The sequence below is a fragment of the Heteronotia binoei genome, chromosome 14 (assembly GCF_032191835.1).
Source record: "Heteronotia binoei isolate CCM8104 ecotype False Entrance Well chromosome 14, APGP_CSIRO_Hbin_v1, whole genome shotgun sequence".
In the NCBI taxonomy this organism is placed as follows: Eukaryota; Metazoa; Chordata; class Lepidosauria; order Squamata; family Gekkonidae; genus Heteronotia; species Heteronotia binoei.
The window spans coordinates 3,427,467-3,448,203 of record NC_083236.1 but is presented as its reverse complement, the minus strand read 5'-3'; the positions used below and the strand labels follow the sequence as shown (position 1 = coordinate 3,448,203).

At 47.2% G+C, this 20,737-nt stretch overlaps 1 protein-coding gene across 1 annotated transcript in view; it reads left to right on the top strand.

The window, feature by feature from the left end:
• LPCAT1 (lysophosphatidylcholine acyltransferase 1) overlaps positions 1–20,737 on the top strand; it is a 154,825-nt gene that overhangs the window by 38,163 nt on the left and 95,925 nt on the right. The window contains exon 2 of the mRNA XM_060254342.1: positions 9,088–9,230. Within this exon, the coding sequence (XP_060110325.1) occupies positions 9,088–9,230 (143 nt within the window). The remainder of the gene's footprint in view (positions 1–9,087; positions 9,231–20,737) is intronic.

Here is a 20,737-nt window from a genome sequence, read left to right as displayed (position 1 = left end):
CAAAAGAACATACTGGGTAGAACCAAAGTATAACCAAATACTGCTAGCAACCTTCCCCTGTTCCCCCAATGGACGGGGCACCGGCTCGGAGGGATGCGATCCTGACCAGCCACATGAGAAGGGTGCGGTTGACCGAGACGGAGCCTGCCAACCCGGGTTCCCTGGAGTCGGGCGAAGCAGAAGCCGCCCTTGATGTCCAAGAGCAGTAGGAGAACCCCGAGGGCGAGGAGAAAGGGGGAGAGGAGCCGCTGCTAAAGGACATGCACGAGGAAGACGCCCGCATATTTCGGGCCATGGTCCGAAAGGAAGTAGATGGAGCGATCAAGGGCCTGAAAGACGAGATGCAGGCTATGACCACCCAGATCTCCTGCGCCCTAGGATTAACTGGGCCACGGAGACCCCCTCAGCCTCCCCCAGCTTGACCACCCGCTACAAGTCCCGGCGGCGCCACTGGTGGCGGGGCAAGCGCCGTGGCCGGGAGCACCGGCTGTGCCCCGAGATGGGGGCAGGGCAGGGAGTTGGATGCCACCTTTGACGGGGACCCAGACGAGGTGGAATACTTTGCCATCCAAGCTAACAGCTACATGTACTACTGGGGGAACACTTTCCCCAACGAGTTCAGCTGAGTGGACTATTTGGGATCGAAATTGAAGGGAGCCGCCAAGAGATGGTACGTGAGCCTGTACGAGGCCATGAGCCCGGAGCTGGACTATGTGCAAACTTTCCTCCAGGCTCTGTTGGCCCAGTACGAGGACCAGCTCCAGGAGACGCGGGCTCTAGCCCCCCTGCAGGACATGCAACAAGGGTCCCGAACCATCCGTGAGTACGCCGCAGAGTTCCGGGTCAACGTGGCCAAAGTGCGGGGATGGAGTGAGCTGATGAAGATCGAGCACTTCACCAGGGGGCTGAACGCTGGCATCCTGGATCGAGCCCTCACCCAGGCTAGACCTACCACCTTGGTAGGATGGATTCAACTAGCGGGAGAGGTCGAAACCAACATGAAGCGGGTGGCGATGCAACGTCAACACCAATCCGGGAAAGGGTCGCAGAAACCCCCCCTCCCGAAGGCCGAGCCCAAAAAAACCATGGGGGGGCACCTACGGGACCTCACAAGTGCTTCCGTTGCGGCGACCCGAACCATCTCGCTTCCAGTTGCCCAGCCCCCCCAAGGTTCCACAAGGGGGGCCGAAGACAGGCACCCCGACCCCCTAGAAGCAGACCGGCCGCCCTAAGAAAGTGGTGAAGAGCAGCCTCGCAGTGGTAGAGGAGCCGGAGGAGGACATGCTGCTGTCAGCCGAGTTGAGCGACCTGGCCTGGGCGTCCGAGACAGCGGGAAATGAGAACAACCTGCTCTAAAGGGTGCCAACCAGCAGGTCGAGGAGGAGCCGGCACCACTGAGGGTGAGCGTAACGGGACGGTTGTATTTTGTCGTAGTGAAACTGCTGAACTCTAGACTGAAAAGGTTCATACAGGTGTGGGCCCTAATAGACTCGGTGTAATCGGGAGCTGATCACCCCGAATCTGGTGGAAGCTCTGGGACTCGAAAGCTCCCTGCTACCCTGCCTGATGCAGTTCGAGCAAATGGATGGATCGGTGATGCGAGGGGAGCCGTGCAGACTAGAGACCCAAGTTTTACCAATGGGGATTGAGGAACACTGGGACCAGGAGTCCTTCGTCATTGCCCCCTCGTGCTCCTACCCCGTAGTCCTGGGGGTGGGCTGGCTAGAGAAGCACGAACCCTGCATACGGTGAGGGGCACAGACTATTAGGTTTATAGATCCCCTTTGCAAGACACACCTCTGGAATCCGGCCTGGGGCTCACGGGCTCCAGTGGCCAAGGAGAGAGCATGTATGTCGGTGGAGGAGACCCACGCAGTCCCGAAGGCCTACCGGGATCTGATGGGAGTATTTAGCGAACAAGGAGCAAACCAACTACCTCCCCACCGGGACACAGACTGTGCCATAGAGCTAATCCTGGGGGAAACCTTGCCCAGAGCCAAACTATACTCCATGGGCTGGGCGGAGAAGGAGCTCCGCAAATTCTTAGACCATAATTTGGAGAGGGGATTTATCAGACTGGCAACTGCCCCCCACGCGGCCCCGGTACTATTTAGAAAGAAGAAGGATGGCTTGCTTAGGCTTTGCACAGACTTTCGCGGGATTAATGCAATTTCCACGAGCAACGTCTACCCTATTCCCCTCATCTGAGACTTGTTAAGCACTGTATCGGAGGGCAAGATTTCACCAAGCTGGTCTTGAGAGACGCGCACTTTCGAGTGCGCATCAAGGAGGAGGACGAGTGGAAGACTGTGTTTAACACGCCTATGGGACAGTTTGAATACCTAGTCATGCCCTTCGGACTACAGGGGGCCCCGGGGGTATTCATGAACTTTATAAATGATGCTCTCAGAAAGTTCATATTCAAGAGGGTGGTGGTGTACCTGGATGACATCATTATTTACTCGTAAGACGAACAGTCTCATGTGAAGTTAGTGAGGGAGGTGCTAAGCACTCTGTTGAAACTTCATTTGTATGCCAAGCTGTCTAACTGTGAATTCCACAAAACCGAATTGGATTACTTGGGGTTTCGGGTGTCGGGGAAGGGGCTGGCGATGGACCCGGCCAAGGTGCAAGCAGTGCTAGAATGGGCTCCCCCGAGGACACGTAGGCAGCTCCAATCATTTCTCGGGTTTGCAAATTTCTATAGGACCTTCATAGAAGGGTTCGCCCAGATCGCCCTCCCTCTAACCGAGTTGTTAAAGACCAAAGGGAAGGGGCCAGCGGCGAAGCGGCCGGGAGCCCGCCTCAATTGGAGTCCGAAGTGCCAAATGGCCTTTGATAAATTGAAACGCTTATTCACTAGCGAGCCGGTCCTGAGCCACCCCGATGAGCAGCGACCCTTCATTGTGTAATGTGATGCTTCCGATGTGGCCGTCGGAGCCATACTAATGCAGCAAGATGGGGAGGGGCGACTGAAACCTTGTGCCTATATCTCCAGAAAGTTCTCAGGCGAGCAAAGGTTGGTGTGGGACAAGGAGGCTTTCGCTGTAACTTTTGCTCTGAAAACGTGGCAGTCCTGGCTGGAGGGAGCCAAGATGCCTTTTGAGATTTGGACCGACTACAAAAACCTCGAAGCTCTCACGGGCAAAAGGAAGCTGAACGAAAAGCAAATTAGGTGGGCGGGATTCTTATCCAAATTTGACTTCACTTTGAGGCACATTTCGGGGGCGAAGAACTTCTTAGTGGACGCTTTGTCCCGCCTCCCTCAACATGAGAGCCAGAGGGAGGAAGTGGTAGAATCTTAATTCCCCCTTCGCAGGTAGCCACCGTAGTAACCATGCGGTCGAAGAAAAAGAGGGACTTGGGGAAACTGGGCACCAAGAAACTGGCCATGGAAACTGAGAGGGAGGGAGACGTCCGCCCAGGAGACATCCAAAAGAGGGAGGATGGGCTGTGGTATAAAGGGGAGAAGCTTTATGTCCCCAAGAGCTTAAGGGCGGAGGTGTTACAATTCTGCCACTCAAATAAACTGGCAGGGCACTTTGGCTACGTCAAGACGCTCACTTGATCAGTAGACAGTTCTGGTAGCCGTCCCTTAAAAAGGACGTGTCGGAATTCGTAGCTTCATGCCCCATTTGCATCATGGCAAAGAGAAGGGGTGGTAAAGCCCCGGGGCTGCTCAAACCCCTAGAAACAGCCAAGCGCCCCTGGTAAGTGGTATCGATGGACTTTATCGAGGAGCTGCCTCCCTCCCATGGGAAAACGGTGATATTGGTTGTAGTGGACACTTTTCAAAACAAGCGCATTTCATTACATGTACCCAACTACCCACAGCTAAAAAGCTGGCACTCCTGTTCTTCAATCACGTGGTCCGGCTCCACTCATTCCCCGACAAGGTCATTAGCGACTGCAGCCTGCAATTCGTTGCCAACTTCTGGCGGGAGTTTTGCAAACTAGCTGGAATAGAGCAGGGATTGAGTTCTACCTACCACCCTCAGACGGACGGACAGACGGAACGAATAAACGGGCTTCTAGAACAATATTTACGCTGTTTCATTAACCACCGACAGTCCGACTGGGTAGACCTGCTCCCCTTTGCTGAGTATGGGTACAACAATAGCATACATAGTTCCACCAAGGCCTCTCCCTTCTTTACCGTCCACGGGTATGAAGGGAAGCCAATGCCACTATTGCCTGGGGGGGACCCTCCCCCTGAATCGACACCTTTTGAGCAATGGTGGCAAGGGCCGAGTGGGAGCTGGCAAACAATCTAAGAAAATCTAGAAGCCGCCAAGGAATCCTACAAAAAACAATATGATAAGTCCCACATCCCCGCCTAGGACTTCAAAGTAGGGGACTCAGTATTTGTGTCCACTAAGAACCTGCCACTCAGCCAACCTTCTAAGAAACTGGCATATAAGTTCTTGGGACCCTTCAAAATCTCGAGAGTGATCAATCAAGTAACGGTAGAACTAGAGCTGCTTAACAAAGTGCACCCTGTATTTCATTGCAGCTTACTCCATCGGGACCCCGGGGCTTCGGTCTGGCACCCTCGAGCACCAGCCCCACAACCTATCCTGGTTGGGAATCAGAACCACCATGAAGTCCAAGAAATCCTGGACTCTAGTCAAAAAGGGGGTCCTGCATTATCTAATAAAATGGAAACACTTTCCCTCCAGTGAAAATGAGTGGGTGGCAGAAAAAGATATATCAGCCCCAGACCCAATCAAGAGGTTCCATCAGACACGCTCCAACAGGGCAGTAGATGCGGCTTAGGGGGGCAGTATGTCAAGTCTGGCTTTAACTCTGGCTCAACAAAAGAGCATGCTGGGTAGAACCAAAGTATAACCAAATGCTGCTAGCAACCTTCCCCTGTTCCCCCCTCCCCTCCTTAGAGAATCTCCCTGCTTTGAAATGGTGATGTGTGAAAAGTCTTATCTGAACCTTCTCAGCTCAGGCCCAGGGGAGAGGAAGGAGCCTGAAAAGCATCAAGGCCAGCAGGCCTCTAATCAACGTGAGAATGTATTGGTAACATCTATGTGTGAATGTTCCCTGCACAATTTCCCTACCCGTAGGAATGCCTTTGAAGTACTCCTTATATGCAATGTATCTACTGTACGTCTCTAGTCTTTTCAAGCCTTGGCTTAGGCCACAAGTATCCAGTATCAATAAACTAGTTTCTTTGTATCTACATCGACTCGTTATTGAATCTGCAGACTTGACAGCACCAGTCGTTTCCGACTGGGGTGACGTTGCTTTCACAAATTTTCACGGCAGACTTTTTATGGGGTGGTTTGCCATTGCCTTCCCTAGTCATCTACACTTTCCCCCTAGCAAGCTGAGTACTCATTTTACCAACCTCAGAAGGATGAAAGGCTGAGTCAACCTCGAGCCAGCTATCTGAAAACCCAGCTTCTGCCGGGGATCAAACTCAGGTCGTGAGCAGAGCTTAGGGCTGCAGTACTGCAGCTTTAACACTCTGCGCCACGGGGCTCTTTACATTGTACTTAGGAGTTACTAATTCTCTAATGCTGTTAATAGTTTGATAAAATTTCATAGTAATCATTTTGCATAAAACATCTTTCATTCTTGGGGGGGGGGGTGAGATCCCCCCCCCCCAATGCTTCCCAGAATTTCTGAATTTTTCTGTTGTGGAAGTCCTGAGTAAAGATGGGCACAGAATGGGAAAATGGTGGTTCATGTTGGTTCGTGGTTCATTTGATTGCCTGAATCAGTGCTTCATTTTGTGGTTTGTATGGTTGCCCAAGCCGGTTCATTGGTTTGTTTGGTTCTGGAGGTGCAAAACTCTTTAGATGAGCTGGTAGGAGACTGGAATTCCAGTCTTGCTGAAGCCATCGAGGAGATTGCACCCCAGCGTCTTCTGTGCTCCTCCTGATATACAGAAGAACTTGGAGATGAAATGGGAGCTCTGACCATTAGAGCAAGTTTGGTGGTATACTTGTGATGAGGTGGCATGAACATCTCATAGGATGCTGGTGAAATCCTATGAGATGGTGATGAAGGCTGCGAGGAGAGAGTTCTACTCAGCCTCCATTACATCTGCGGGCTCACACCAAACACAATTGTTTAGGGTAATTCGGTCACTCCCTCATGACAAGAGGTTCAAAAAGAGGTAGTAATTTGGCTATTGGTTCAAAGGCATTTATTACCTTTTTTGTGGATAAAGCCTGTAGCTCCATTGCATCCTACCTGCCAGTTTAGTAAACTGGAGGCCCCTTGACTGTCTTTGAGGTCAGTTTATAATTCTTTCAATCTGGTCTCCTCTTCTGATGTCAACAGGATCTTGAGTGCTGTCAGGCCAACCACTTGCTTGACCTGTGCCCCTTGTGGCTGGTTAAGGCTGGCAACAAGAGGATCTGGGGAAGGAAATTGTCAACCTGTCCTTGGACACCGGGGTGTTTCCAGAGGGCCTAAAGCAGGGGTGTCAACGTGCGGCCCAGAGGCCAAATCAGGCCCTCAGAGGGCTCCTATCAGGCCCCCAAGCAATTGGCTGTCATCTGCTTCCTTCTCCCTCTCTCTTGCTTCCTTCTGCATAACAGCTTGCTTTGCAAGGTTTGCTGAATCACACAGGAGCTACAGAGCAAAGACTCTGTTTTCTCCATTGCCTGAGGCACCTTCCTTTGGGAGGAAGGGGGGAGGAAGAGCTTGTTTTTCCAGGCTCTCTCAATCACATAGCAGAGCTACTGAGCCAAGCCTCTCTATCATTGTGTAAGTGCGTTCTTATTTAGTGTAAAACAAAATAAGACAAAGGAACACTTAATATTAGAAACCCCCCACAAAGTCACTACTACATCAGTCTTTTAAGAGCAAATGCCTCTTCCAAATGAACTGTTGTGTGGATATGGGTGGAGTCTTCTAGTGTTCTGCTCATGGTTTATACTGAGAGAATAAGGCTAAAGGCTGAAGAAGAACTTGATAAGCGAAACCATGAGGATTTCTTCAATAAGCGGTTCACTGTATGCTTCTCTGTCAGTGAAGGCCCAGGTGATACACATTGCCAAGGTGCGATTTTTTCATCGCCATCAAGCCTAGCAACTGGCTCCCCTCCTGTCTTGCTCAGACCTGGCCATGATAATCCATGCGACAGTCACCTCCAGATTAGACTGCTGTAACTCTCTCTATGCTGGCCTACCCTTGAGTCTGACCCAAAAGCTCCAACAGGTCCAGAATGTGGCAATGCAAGTCCTGACAGGAATGCCACAGGTGGCACATATTCAACCTGTGCTGCACCCGCTACACTGGCTTCTGATTGAATACTGAGTCAGCTTCAAGGTTTTGGTTCTGACCTTTAAGGCTATGAGCAATCTGAGACTGACGTATCCATGGGACTGCGCCTCTGTTATGTCCCTGGAAGGGCATTGCACTCTACTGATCAGAACTTGCTGGTGATCCCTGGCCCTTAAAGAGGTCCGGCTGTCCTCAACGAGAGCCAGGACTTTTTCAGTCCTGGCCCCAACCTGGTGGAACACTCTGCCAGAAGACATCAGGGCCCTGCAGGATCTTTTACAGTTCCAGAGGGCCTGTAAAACAGAGATGTTCCACCAGGCTTTGGCTTGAGAACAACGATGGCTGCTAATCTGGCACTTCTGCCCCCTCCCTCCCCCCAATGCAGCATATGGAAATCTGGATGAGTAGCAATTTATAAGACACCATTGGGGGTTAGTGTTTTGTTTTTAGACTAACTGATTTTATTGTCTAAATGTATGTATTTTTACCTAGTGTTGTACATCACCTAGAGCCTGGCACTAGCTGGGATGGGGCGATTCATTAAATTTAATAACAACAACACCTCACCGGGAGTCTTCAGCAGGCTCTCCTCCACCTGGCCTCCCAAGTTTGGCAAAGATTGGATTTGGAATGTCCAAGTTGTACCCCCCCCAAAGCAGGTGCCCCCAGGAAAACTCAGCTTCAGCTCTCTGTTTCTCTTCATGCTGGAAAGTGAAAGCAGTGGAGTCAGGGTGTCTGCTCCCAGAGTGGACGCTCTGTGATTAGCTCCCAGAGCTATCAATCAGACTATGGACAGCTGCTATTAGTGTTTCTATGGCTTCCAGAAGTCCACCCTACCATTGCCAAGGAATTGATTGAATCAGCATCATGGAAAATGAACTTCAAAAATGAACCAAACAAACCACTAAGGAAAAAAGGCAGTTCATTTTGCAGTTCGGGCATGACACAAGCAAACAAACTGGTTCAAAATGAACCACGAATTGTAAATGTCTAGTCCTGGGGGCCTTTTCAAGCTTTACATTTCAAGTGAGAAAATCCTTGTCTTAAAAGGCATTTTTCTGATTCCAGAAGAGAACATATAGGAGTTTTCCTAGTGCTCCCCCAAATTTCCTAGTTGCTTTAACTTTCATTATAAATAGTTGCAATGACTGAAATGCTTTTTAGCTGCTTCTTTATAGCTCTTTTGAATTTCAGCTGTCCCTGTAAAAGTTAGAGCAGTTCCTCAGTGGAAGAGGCTTCCTCAGGAGGTAGTGGGCTTTTCTTCTTTGCAGGTTTTCAAACAGTGGCTAGATGGACATCTGACAGCATTGCTGATTCTGTGAAGTTAGGAAGAAGTATTTGTGAATTTCCTGCATTGTGCCAAGGGTTGGACTAGGGTGACCCTGGGGGTCCTTTCCAACTCCCTGGTTCTATGAAAAGGGTTCAATGGTGTATTCTGTTTCAGTGTTAACATTTGGACAGTCAGGCTTTCTACTAAACTCATGCTAGGGAATTCCCCCTGTACTGTAAATATTTTCTTGTAAATAGATCGAGGTGGGCAGCCGTGTTGGTCTGAAGCAGTAGAACAAATTTGGAGTCCAGAAGCACCTTTAAGACCCATAATAAAACTTCACTAGTCTTAAAGGTGCTGCTGGACTCCAACTTTGTTCTATTTTCTTGTAGGTTTGAATGATCCAAGAGATATTATTTTGATTTGGGACAAAAGAGGCTTGGGACCAATAATTTTAACTATATTTCTTTGGGCAGTGTGTATCTTATGTAATCAATTAAGAGTAACAATTTTTTAAATATTGTTTTGTTTGAGTCTAGTATAATAAAAGATTCCTTGTATTTTTGCAGATTGCCTTCATGACTGTGACTCTGTTCCCTGTCCGGCTGTTCTTTGCTGCATTTATGATGTTGTTGGCCTGGCCTTTTGCGTTCATTGCCTCTATGGGATCCGCTGAGAAAGAACTTGAAAAGCCTCTTTCCTGGTGGCGAAAGTGAGTCATTATGTCTATTGGTTTGGTAAAATCTACCGAGAGGTGGAGTGACTCAAGTGCCATTGGCATGGCTTCCGGGTTTAATATTTTCTTCTGTCTTGGATTGTGTAACTCATCTGTGACAGAAAAAAAGAAAAACCACGTCAGTACTTTCTCCTAATGAGAAACCAAGGCTCAGATCTTCTGTTTACCTAGAATTCCCAATGCAAAGTTTGTGCACCCAACTTTTCTTGCTCCAGTTGTCCATTGTAATTTATAATAATAATAATATAATAATAATAATAATAATAAATTTTATTTGTATCCCGCCCTCCCCACCTAGGCAGGCTCAGGGCGGCTAACAGCATTTCATAAAACATACAATTTGACACTTAGTCTGTATTTTTGGTTCTTAATTTTGAAATGCTTTTTCAAGGGTGCTTTCTTTTCAAAGGCCAGCCTGCATCTCATATGCAGACATAGATATTTATGCTGATGACCTCTTTTTGTAGTGAAAAGCAGCTTGGGAAAGGGTTGATTATCAGTGACGGTGGTGGTGCTTAATTCTTATTGCACCTATCACTTTTCCTCTTCCTCAACCATTTCTAGGCACATTTTAGCAAGAAAGGGAGGGGCAAAACAAGTTGAGCACATTTGTCCCCAGCTACTTTCTGAAAATTGCCCCTTCTGAGGCTTTTTTTCACTACCAAAAGCAGCTGTTGAGATTATATAAATGCATTTGCATTTAATGTGTTGCTTGATCTTAACACTCTTCATTTCTCCTGTTTGACATACATTTCAAGGCAGTGTCTGTCCTGATTCTTATGACTGAATTGCTGTTTACATAAACTGCTTAACTGCTTTATTTGGTACCCAAAGATGGGTTGTCGGAAGTGTTTACAAGATCTTGAGGGTGCTGGTTCTTCTGGAAGATTTTCCAATTGTTATCTCTGCATGCTGTGCTGTCTAGTGCTAATCCCAGGATTAACACAGGGTACAGCTGATTGAATAGGACATAAGAGTCTCACTGAGCAATGTGGTCTGTTCTCACTCATGAATAGTAATTTGAAAAACAGAAATACAGAATATAGTCTTCCACTATCACTTTACTAGTTGCTTGAGTAAGCTCTAAGAATGACCTTAAAAAGAAAAGAAACAGGTTAAGTGTCGAATCCTAAGAAAGAAAAGAGGGTGGGACTTAACCCAAAAGAATTGAATCAAGAACTGAAAAGGTTAGTGCCAATTACTAAAAACTATATGTGAAACCTAAATATTATCTAAAACATAACCTACATTTATCTGCCCCCCTTGTCTTCAGCTGCCCCCTGCAACTTCTAGGAAAACTAAGGCTGGTTGTATGGGCCGTGGCAGGCCATGCCCATTTGCATGGAAGGGACCTGCAAAGATGTAGGAAGGCACATCACTTTCCCCTGTATCCGCTCCCTACATTATTTCCTGTTCCCCTCCTCCTGGTAACTGCAATGTCCTCACCCCTTTACCTGCTTCATTCTCTCCATCTCAGCCATTCACCAACCTGCCTCTTACCTGTCACCCATCTTCAGCTATATTTATTATTTATTTTCTTCATTTGTATCCTACCTTTCTCCAAAGTGAGAGCCAAGGCATCTTACATTATTCTCCTCTAGAGCTGCCAGGTCCAGATTGGGAAATTCTTGGAGATTGGGGGATGGGGTTTGGGAAGGGGTATTATCCCATAGAGTTAACCTGCCAGAGCAGCCCTTTTCTGATCTCTGTCACCTGGTGATCAGTTCCCAGAAGAACTCTAGCCATCACCTGGAGGTTGGCTATCCTGTCTTCTATATCCTCAGAATACCTCTGTGTGGTAGGTTAGAATGAAATAATGTGACTAAGCCTACATCACCCAGTGAGCTTCCATGGCAGACTGGTGATATGAACCTGGGTCTTCCAGACCTCAGCATGAAACTCTAACCCCTACACCACACTGGCTTTCATAGGGTGTCTTCTGTTGAACATTAGCAAGCAGCCAGGCCTAGATGAGTCATGTAAATCAGACAATAACGGGTAACCTGGTGGTTGCTGCCAGTGCGTCTTCTCTTAAAGGCCAAAATAGCTCTGGAAAGGGCCCTGCCCTCACCCCCTTGCCTTTGACTGGTAAAAACTGAGCCTGCAATGCTGTGATTGCCTAGCAAAAGCCATTGAGGGCTTCTGTTTCTTAAAGCTACAAGCATTCCTTTTATCAAAGATTTCAGGTTTTCATGGCTGGTAACATCATTAGGGTTTGTAAGGGTCCTTTTATCAGTTTGGGTTTTTAAAGACCCGATCTTGTTTTTTTGGAGCGTTTTTCAGGTTTGTAGAAATATCTGTCTTGCCTGTCACAGCTGTTGTCACTGGATTGAAGTATCCAAAGATTTAGCCGACTTGGGTACTAGGATACAGATAAGTGGGAAACTGGCAGGAACAGCTATCCTAATTTCCCTATCTTTGCTTCCTCCCTTCTCCCCATACTTCTCTCTCTCCCACTCTTTCTCTCTCCTGCCACTTCTTTTCTTATTCTCTCTCCCCCATGCCTGTCACTTCCTCTCTCGTTCTGCTCCCATCCCTCTCTTTTTCTGCCTCCCCATCTAATTACTCTCTCTCTCTCTGTCTGCCCCCCCCCCACCATCACTGTTTCTTTTTCTGCTCCCCATCATTCCTGACCTCCCACTTGCTCCCCCCCCCCCCCAGCTGTGGTGGCAGTGGCTCTCCAAGAATCACATTGGGTCTCCCAACTACAGATGTCAAAATTCCTGGAGATTTAAGAACGGAGCCTTGAAAGGGAGAGGAAATTTGGGGAGAGGAAGTAATCTCAGCAAGGCATAATCCCATAGAATCCACCTTCCAAACAGCCATTTGAACTGGTCTCTTTTGCTTGGAGATCAGTTGTGATCTCAGGAGATCTTTGGCCACCACCTAGAGGTTGGCAACACTATTTCCCCTAGAGGAAATGGCTGCTGTGGAGAGTGGAGTCTGTGGCATTATATCCTTCTAAAGTCCCTTCCCTCCTCAACCCCTCCCCTTCCCAGGCTCAATCTCCAGGAATTTTCCAACCTGGAGTTGGCAACTTTATCTCTTTCTCATCCTTCAGCTTTCTGTCTCCTCTACCCCTCTACCTCTGCCTAGAAAGACTAGTCTTTCTCCACAGTGGAGAAGAGACCAAAGCAACTTCTTCTCTTCTCCTTTTTATCCACATAACAACCCTGTGATGTAGGTTAGGCTGAAAATATGTGACTAGTTCAAAATCACCCAGTGAGCTTCCACAGCAAGATGAGGATCTGAACTTGGGCTTCACACACCCTTCTCTGAAGCTCTAACTGCTAAACCACACTGGCTTTCATAGGGTAGTTGCTGTTGAACAAGAGCAAGCAGCCAGGCCTAGCTGAGTCATGCACACTGGATGGTGTCAAGTCAGAGAGTGCTGTCCTAGGGTTGCCAGACTCCAGGTGGGACCTGGAGAGCCCCCAGAATTACAACTGAACAGATAACAGAGATCTGACCCCTGGAGAAAATGTGTGCCTTGGATGGTGGACTCTGTGGTATTATAGAGAGCCATTATTGAGAGCCAGTTTGGTGCAGTGGTTAAGCGTGTGGACTCTTATCTGGGAGAACCGGGTTTGATTCCTCACTCCTCCACTTGCTGCTGCTGGAATGGCCTTGAGTCAGCCATAGCTCTCACAGGAGTTGTCCTTGAAAGAGCAGCTGCTGTGAGAGCTCTCTCAGCCCCACCCACCTCACAGGGTATCTGTTGCGAGTTCGGTGAAAGCATGCTTAGAATTGCACTGTTAGCAGCTCAATAGAAAGTTCCTATTTAAAATTTTGCCTTTGCCATGAATTCACAAGTTGGTCACAGGCAAGCTATTGGGGTAAATCCAGCTGTCCTCTAAGGAGCCCTCTTTCAGGCTCAGGAGCTTTACTCCAGTGTAAGACCCACTTAGTTTGGAGGAAGGCTCCCTAGACTGGAGGAAGACTTCAGACTTTGTTCATTGGAATAGGAGGATCCATCCCACAATCTCATCAGATCCTCTTCCATCCTATCATTTGGAGTTATTTGTAATTTATTTGTTTGCTTTGTTTTGTTAAATTTGGTTTAGAACTGCCCTCCCCCAAAAGACAGCGCTCAGGGCAGTGTACAACATAATACATAAACACATCATTAAAATCCATCATATATATATTAGAGAATCGTAGAGCTGGAAGATTCCTCCAGGATCATCTAATGCAACTCCTCCACAATGCTAGAAATTCACAAGTACTTCTCCCCCACACCCCCAGTGACACTTGCTTCATGCCCTGAAGATGGAAAAAACCTCCAGGGTCCCTGGCCAAACTGGCTGGAGAAAGTTGCTTAACTCCAAGGTGGCATTTTCCTGGGCATGTAAGAAAGGTCCACAAAGACTAAGCACTGATACAACACTTCCTGCCCTCCATCTCATGATCTGCCTAAGTTCATAGAATCAGCATTTTGTCAGATGGCCATCTAGCTTCTGTTTAAAAACTTTCAAAGAAGGAGAGCCCCCCACCCCCCCGAGGAAGCCTGTTCCACTGAAGAACTGTCCAGAAGCTCTTCCTAATGTTCAGCCGGAAACTTTTTTGTTTTAATTACATCCGGTTGGTTCTGGGGCAACAGAAAACAACTCTGCATCATCCTCTACATGACAGTCCTTCAAGTACTTGAAGATGGTGATCATATCACCTCTCAGTTGTCTCCTTCCCAGGCTAAATATACCCAGCTCCTTCAGCCTTTCCTTACAGGACTTGGTCTCCAGACCCCTCACTATTGTCCTCTGGACATGTTCCAGCTTGCCAAATTCTCCACTTTCCATATTAAGCATTTTTACTTTATGAGGAGCAATCAGTTTGTTCCAGAGGCACTCAAAGTCTATCAAGCCAAAACATTAGCTCAAATTCTTTTTGGCATCCCCATCTGAATTTTAACATTTACCCAGAAAGTAGAAAATATTAAGCCTCTTTTTTTAGACAGATTTCAGGTGTCCCAAAATGTGAGTCTTATTTTGTTCTCTGTTCTGAATTAGGTCAGTTGTTGATTGAATCAAAGGCTTGGATGGCAACATTCAAATTCTGGCTTAAGGTCTATTTTAGGGCTGAGCCTAACAGTCTTATTGCCTACTTGTTGAGGGACTCTTATACTTCAGCTTGGTCAGTGGCCCTTTTGTCCAAACAGAACCAATTAGGGTTGGCGGTTGATGATCTGTCTATTTCTGATGAATCATGTATCTTCATTTGTATTAAGAAAAAATTACTTGATTTAGAGAAATGTAAATTATGCCTAGCTAATCCTAATATTTGCTCTCCAGCCACCTTAGGTCTGGAGACTTGTTGTGGTAAGATGCCTCGATATATAACTGATTTAGGGATCTCTCCCTATCATAGGGTTGTTATGTTGGCCAGACTGAATGCATTTCCTTCCAAGGTTTTGCAGGGGAGATATCTCCAAATTCCTTTTCATGAAAGACTCTGTTCCTATGGTGCAAATTGCCCTGATACAATTTTCCACTTATTGAATAACTGTCATCTATTTGAAAAACCCCATCAGGAATTGTTTTGCAGATTCCCCCTGCCTCCCGTCAATCAGAACGATTTGTCTTCCTGTCAGTTTTTCCTGAACGACTCTAATTCAGAAATTACCCTGTGCTGTAGCAAAATTTTTGGCCGCTGTTTTTCAACACAGCTCTTGCTATACTTGATTTTATGTTTAACCTAAGTTTAATCTTGATTTATTTTGCCCATTTAAATCTTTCTATGTATTTTATATTATGCCATCAAAGGTCTGAAACTGAAACAGATGTTCCAGCTTATCTGCATCTTTCTTAAACTGTGGTGCCCAAAACTGAACACAGTATTCTAGGTGAGGTCTAACCAGAGCAGAGTAAAGCAATACCATCACTTCACATGATCTGGAAACTGTATTTCGGTTGATACCGCCCAATATCACATTTGCTGTTTTGGCTACCACATCATACTGCTGACTCATGTTCAGTGTATGGTCCACTAAGACCCTTAGATCCTTTTTGCATATATTACTGTCAAGACAAGTCTCCCCCATCCTATAATTATGCATTTGATTCTCCCTAACTAAATGCAGAACTTTACATTTATCCCTACCAAAATTAAAAAAATAGGATCCAAACCACAATTTACCAACTTGTCAACAAGAATATTATGCGGAGCCCTAACTCTAAAGCCTTACTGAAATCTAGAATAAACTATGTCTATAGCATTCTCTTGATCTGGCAAGGTAGTGAACACATGAAGCTGCCTTATACTGAATCAGACCCTCGGTCCATCGAAGTCAGTATTGTCTACTCAGACTGGCAGTGGCTCTCCGGAGGTCTCAAGCTGAGGTTTTTCACGCCTATTTGCCTGGACCCTTTTCAGTTGGAGATGCCAGGGAATGAACCTGGGATCTTCTGCTTACCAACCAGATGCTCTACCACTGAACCACTGTCCCTCCCCTAGTGACTTTCTTGAAAAAAGAGATAAGGTTAGTCTGACATGACTTGTTCTTGAGAAACCCATGCTGGCTCTTAGTAATCACAGCCATCCTTTCTAAATGCCCAAGGACTGACAGTTCAGTGATTTGTTCTAAAACTTTTCCAGGTATAGACATCAAGCTGACAGATCAGTAGTTACTTGGATCCTCCTTTTCCCCCTTCTTCTGTCACCTCACGTTCTCCAAGAATTTATTTGTTTGTTTGTTTAATTTAGCCAGAGGCACAGGAATTACATCTGCAAGTTCTTTTAGTACCTTTGGATGCAGTTCATATGGCCCCAAGGACTTAGTTTCATTTAAAGAAACTAGGTATTTATATACTACTTCATGCCAGGTTGAGCACTATTTCCCTTGCAGGAGAAGATTGAGGAAAAGTAAGAATCGAGCAGATCTTCTTCGTGGTCTCTGTGCTTCACACTCATGGGATAGAGCACCTGTGTCGATCCCCGAATTGGTAACTAAAAAGCCGGGGATTTTTTCGCGCTCGACACCAACGGGCATGTGCAGGCATCCCCAGTGCGCATGCTCGCTGGCACCAGCGCGAGGATCCCGCCAGTTCCTTTCTGACCACTGCGCTGAGAGGATCTCCTTTCGTGTCCCCGGTCGGTAAAGTAATCTTAGGATTGCCTTTCTTGTATATAGCCCGTTTGTTATGTTCTTAGTGTAGTTAGTTAGTTGTTAGATAGTTAGTGTTGTTTAAAAAAAAATTTATTGGACTTGCCCTTCGGGGCCCAGTTTTCCCCCATTTTTCCCCTCAGAAACTTTCCTGGGTGGGTTTTTTCCTTGGCGTCTATGGAAAGACGGGGTTTTTTAAGAGGTTCTGCTCCTGTGGGAAGAAGATTGCCTCCCCCCCCCCCCCGACGGCCATTCCCTCTGTCTCCTCTGGGCAAGGGACATTGCGTTGATTCTTGCTCGCACTGCCTCAGCTTTTCCAAACAAACTCACAAGAATCGAGCGGTGAGGCTTTCGGCCGTGTTGGTTGAGTCAGCACTTTGTCCTCAAAAGATGGCATCGGGTCCATCAGTACCGATGGGAGAGGCCGCGGCCCCGACGGTCACATTGGCCGATACATCGCAGAACAGGACCGAGATGCTGGTCGAGTACAGGCATTCCACAAAGCGACCTTCTGTAAGGTCAGTGGACACCCCAGCTAAGAAGCGTCGGGATGACTCGGGGACCCGATCATCTGCATCGAAGAAGGTGAAATCCAAGGAGAAGCGGAAGAAGAGATCATCCCGCTCTCCTTCCCCTTCTCATGACGCTTCGACATCGATGTCGACCGCTCCACCGAGGAAGATCTTGGCGTCCCCACGTCGTAGCCCTTCGGTGTCAAGAGGCAGAGCTTCGCAGCAGTTGCGTCTATCGGCATCGGAGCAAGAGATCGACCTTACTCAGTGCTCCCACTCTTCAGGGTCGAGGTGTCTCAGTGAGAGCGACTCTGTCTCGGAAATGGAGGTGTCGGCACCGATGGAGCCGTTGGCACCGCTGGATCAGGCGAGGGGTCGGAGAGAGCTGGAACCAACTACCGTAGCTCGTCGTTTCCCACTGCTTCCACCGTGGGAGCAGCACCAGTGGCCTCCCTACACCTATCCATACCCGCCGTACCAATGGTACCCCCCCCCCTCATGAGTTTGCAGATTGGGACCAGCAATCGGAGGCATCCCATATGTTTTTTCCCAACAAAAATAAGTTGTTTTATTATATTATACATACAACATATAACATAGCCAAACATACATACTCAGAGAATTCAATATACCCACCACCATTTACAAAGGAACATATAGATAACTTACTAACACTTTTATCTTGTTCTATCTATTCAAATCTTAAATGTTCCACCCATTCGTACACCGATTTCCAAGTATCATTACATTCCGTAATATTACCATCTCTCAACCTCGTGGTTAAAAGATCCATTTCTACTGTCTCCATTAATTTAACTATAAACTCATTCCTATTTGGAATATTATAGGTCTTCCAATATCTGGCATACAGAATTCTGGCAACAGTTAGTATATGGAGCAGAATTTTTTTTTTCTGATTTGGACACATCAATTTTACAGACATTTAATAAGAAAAGTTCGGGTAGATGAGGGATTTGTTTTTTTAATATCTTTTGAATCCATATGGACACCTGAATCCAATATTTCTTTGCCCTATCACAGAGCCACCATATGTGGAATAGAGAGCCTTTTGTTTTATTGCACTTCCAACATTTGTTTGAAACCTCTGGATAGGCTCTGGACAGTTTATCTGGGGTATAATACCAGCGATAAATCAATTTGTACAAATTTTCTTTAAATAAAGCAGATTTCGTCAATTTCAAATTTTCTTTCCAAATTTTTTCCCCTTTGGTAATTTCAATATTGTATCCGAAATCTTTCATCTATCGCACCCAGGCTTCATTTACCACTTCATCCTGCATTTTATATTCTAATGACCAGTTATAAATTCTAGAGACTAATTTCCGATCTGACTCAAAAATAATTGCGTCAAATTCATTTACCCTATTCGAGAAGCCTTTTTCTTTATCGGATTTATACCTGGATCTTATTTGTACCTTTAACCACCAGTCTAATTTAGAATATTCCTCAATTTTTAATTCTCCTTTCGAGTCTAATAAACATTCATATGTATAGCTTTCCTCCCAAGAGTAAAGATTTGGGTGTAAAGCCGCTTCCACCGGCGAGAGCCATTTAGGTGTATATCTATATATCAACATTTTGATTTCCCACCAAGCTTTAAAAAGCGCTCTTCTTATTTCATGTCTGAGAAATTTGCTATCCTTTGCTGCAAAGCAAAGCAAAGCATCCCATATGTTGAGGCTTTCTCAGCATTCTAGGCGGCGTCCCTCGGCATCATTGTCCGTTCCGCCCGAAAGATGCGGCGTGGTGGTGGAGGAAGTCCAACCTAAGTCGTCTGTGTCGATCCGGTCACCCGCCAGAGAGTCAACACCGGTGCTCTCGGAATATTCCTTGAGGAGAGAGTCTTCCTTGTCGGACTCCGAGGTCGGTACCAACGATCCATACAGGGCTTTGGAACCCTTGCCAGTGTCTCATACTGCTGAGGATCTTCCCATTTCACCGTCAGAGGATCTGAAATCATATGGGGACCTGGTGAAGAGGATGGCACTCTCCCTCTCTCTCCCAGTGACACAACCGCAACTAGCTGTAGACGACACTGTATTCGACATCATGCAGCGGGATACGTCTACAGTGGTTGCCCTGCCTGTTACGAAGGTCATCTTACAGGCAGTGAAGGAGCCCTGGGCGAAGCCTGCTTCTACACCTGTGTCATCAAGAAGGTTGGACCACATGTACCGCGTCCAAGAGGCTGGCACTGAATTTCTTTTCACGCACCCGAAGCCCAATTCGGTGGTCGTATCCTCGTCAAAGGTCTGCAAGACGCACTCCTCTCCACCAGACAAGGAGGGAAAGAAGCTGGACAACGTTGGGAGGAAGTTTTACTCTGCTGGAGCACTGGGAGTAAAGGTATCTAACTATGCTGCGTGCATGGCTAGATACCAATATTCGGTGTGGAAACAACTCACCCCCCTCCTGTCTTCCCTGAGTGAGGAGAAGAGGTCTGCTGCAAAGAAGTTGCAGAAGGAAGGTTTTGCTGTAGCCAAGCAACAACTGGCTGCAGCAAAGCATATGAACATATGAAGCTGCCTTATACTGAATCAGACCCTTGGTTCATCAAAGTCAGTATTGTCTTCTCAGACTGGCAGCGGCTCTCCAGGGTCTCAAGCTGAGGTTTTTCACACCTATTTGCCTGGACCCTTTTTTGGAGATGCCGGGGATTGAACCTGGGACCTTCTGCTTCCCAAGCAGATGCTCTACCACTGAACCACCGTCCCTCCCTAAGCATATGGTGGACGTCTCAGCAAAAACCATCACATCTGCTGTCTGCCTCCGCCGCCACTCCTGGTTCAGGTCAACGGCCCTCCAGCAAGACACCAAGGCCTTCGTTGAAGATCTGCCCTTCGAGGGCGAAGACCTCTTCAGCTCAACCACGACAATACTCTCCAGGAAATGGATAAAAGCATAAAAACTTCCAGGAACCTGGGTGTCCCGGCGTCTTCCAGAGCTGCAAAACCAAAACAGTGGCACAAACCTTGGTCCAAGAAACTATACCAAAAGTTCTCCCCAGAACAGCAGTGGAGACCTCGCTCTGCCCAACCTGAGAGTAGGCCCCCATACAGGGGAACAGCAGAAATCGCTACGCTTCAGCACAGACCACCGGCAAGTCCAAGGGCGCTCGCCCTCAAAAGCAGGGCCTTTGAATTTCTGGTAGCATGCCTCACCATCCCCACTTCTTCTTCGTCTATCCACCTCCGCCCATTCCTGTCAGCCTGGAAATCCATCTCTATGGACAGGTGGGCACTTTCCATCGTCGCGGAAGGCTACAAAATAGACTTTGTTCAGATTCCGAACCAATCTGTGGTAATCACCACACCCCCTTCCCCACCTCTGCTGGCGGAGGTGAGCAACCTCCTACAGAAACAAGCCATAGAACGGGTCCCGGTGGAGGCCAGGATGGTAGGCTTCTACTCTCGATACTTCCTGGTTCCCAAGCGGGACGGGGGTCTGAGACCAATCATGGACCTTCGGAATCTGAACAAGTTTATTCTGTTCCAGAAGTTCAGAATGTCCACTCTGCAAACAATTCTGCCCCTCATCAACAAAGGGGATTGGATGGCAACGGTGGACCTCAAGGATGCCTACTTCCACGTCAGCATCCATCCTGCGTTCAGACGTTTCCTTCGGTTTGCAGTAGGTTCTCAACACTTCCAGTTCAAGGCCCTTCCGTTTGGTCTGTCCACAGCACCTCGGGTGTTCACAAAGATGATGAGTGTTGTGGCTGCTCACCTCCAGCTTCAAGGGATAGTTGTCTTTCCATACATTGACGATTGGCTCCTTGTGGCGGAGTCGAAGGAGAGTTTGTCAGTGACCATATTGCCACCATCACGGACAGTTCAGTTCATAGGGGCTTT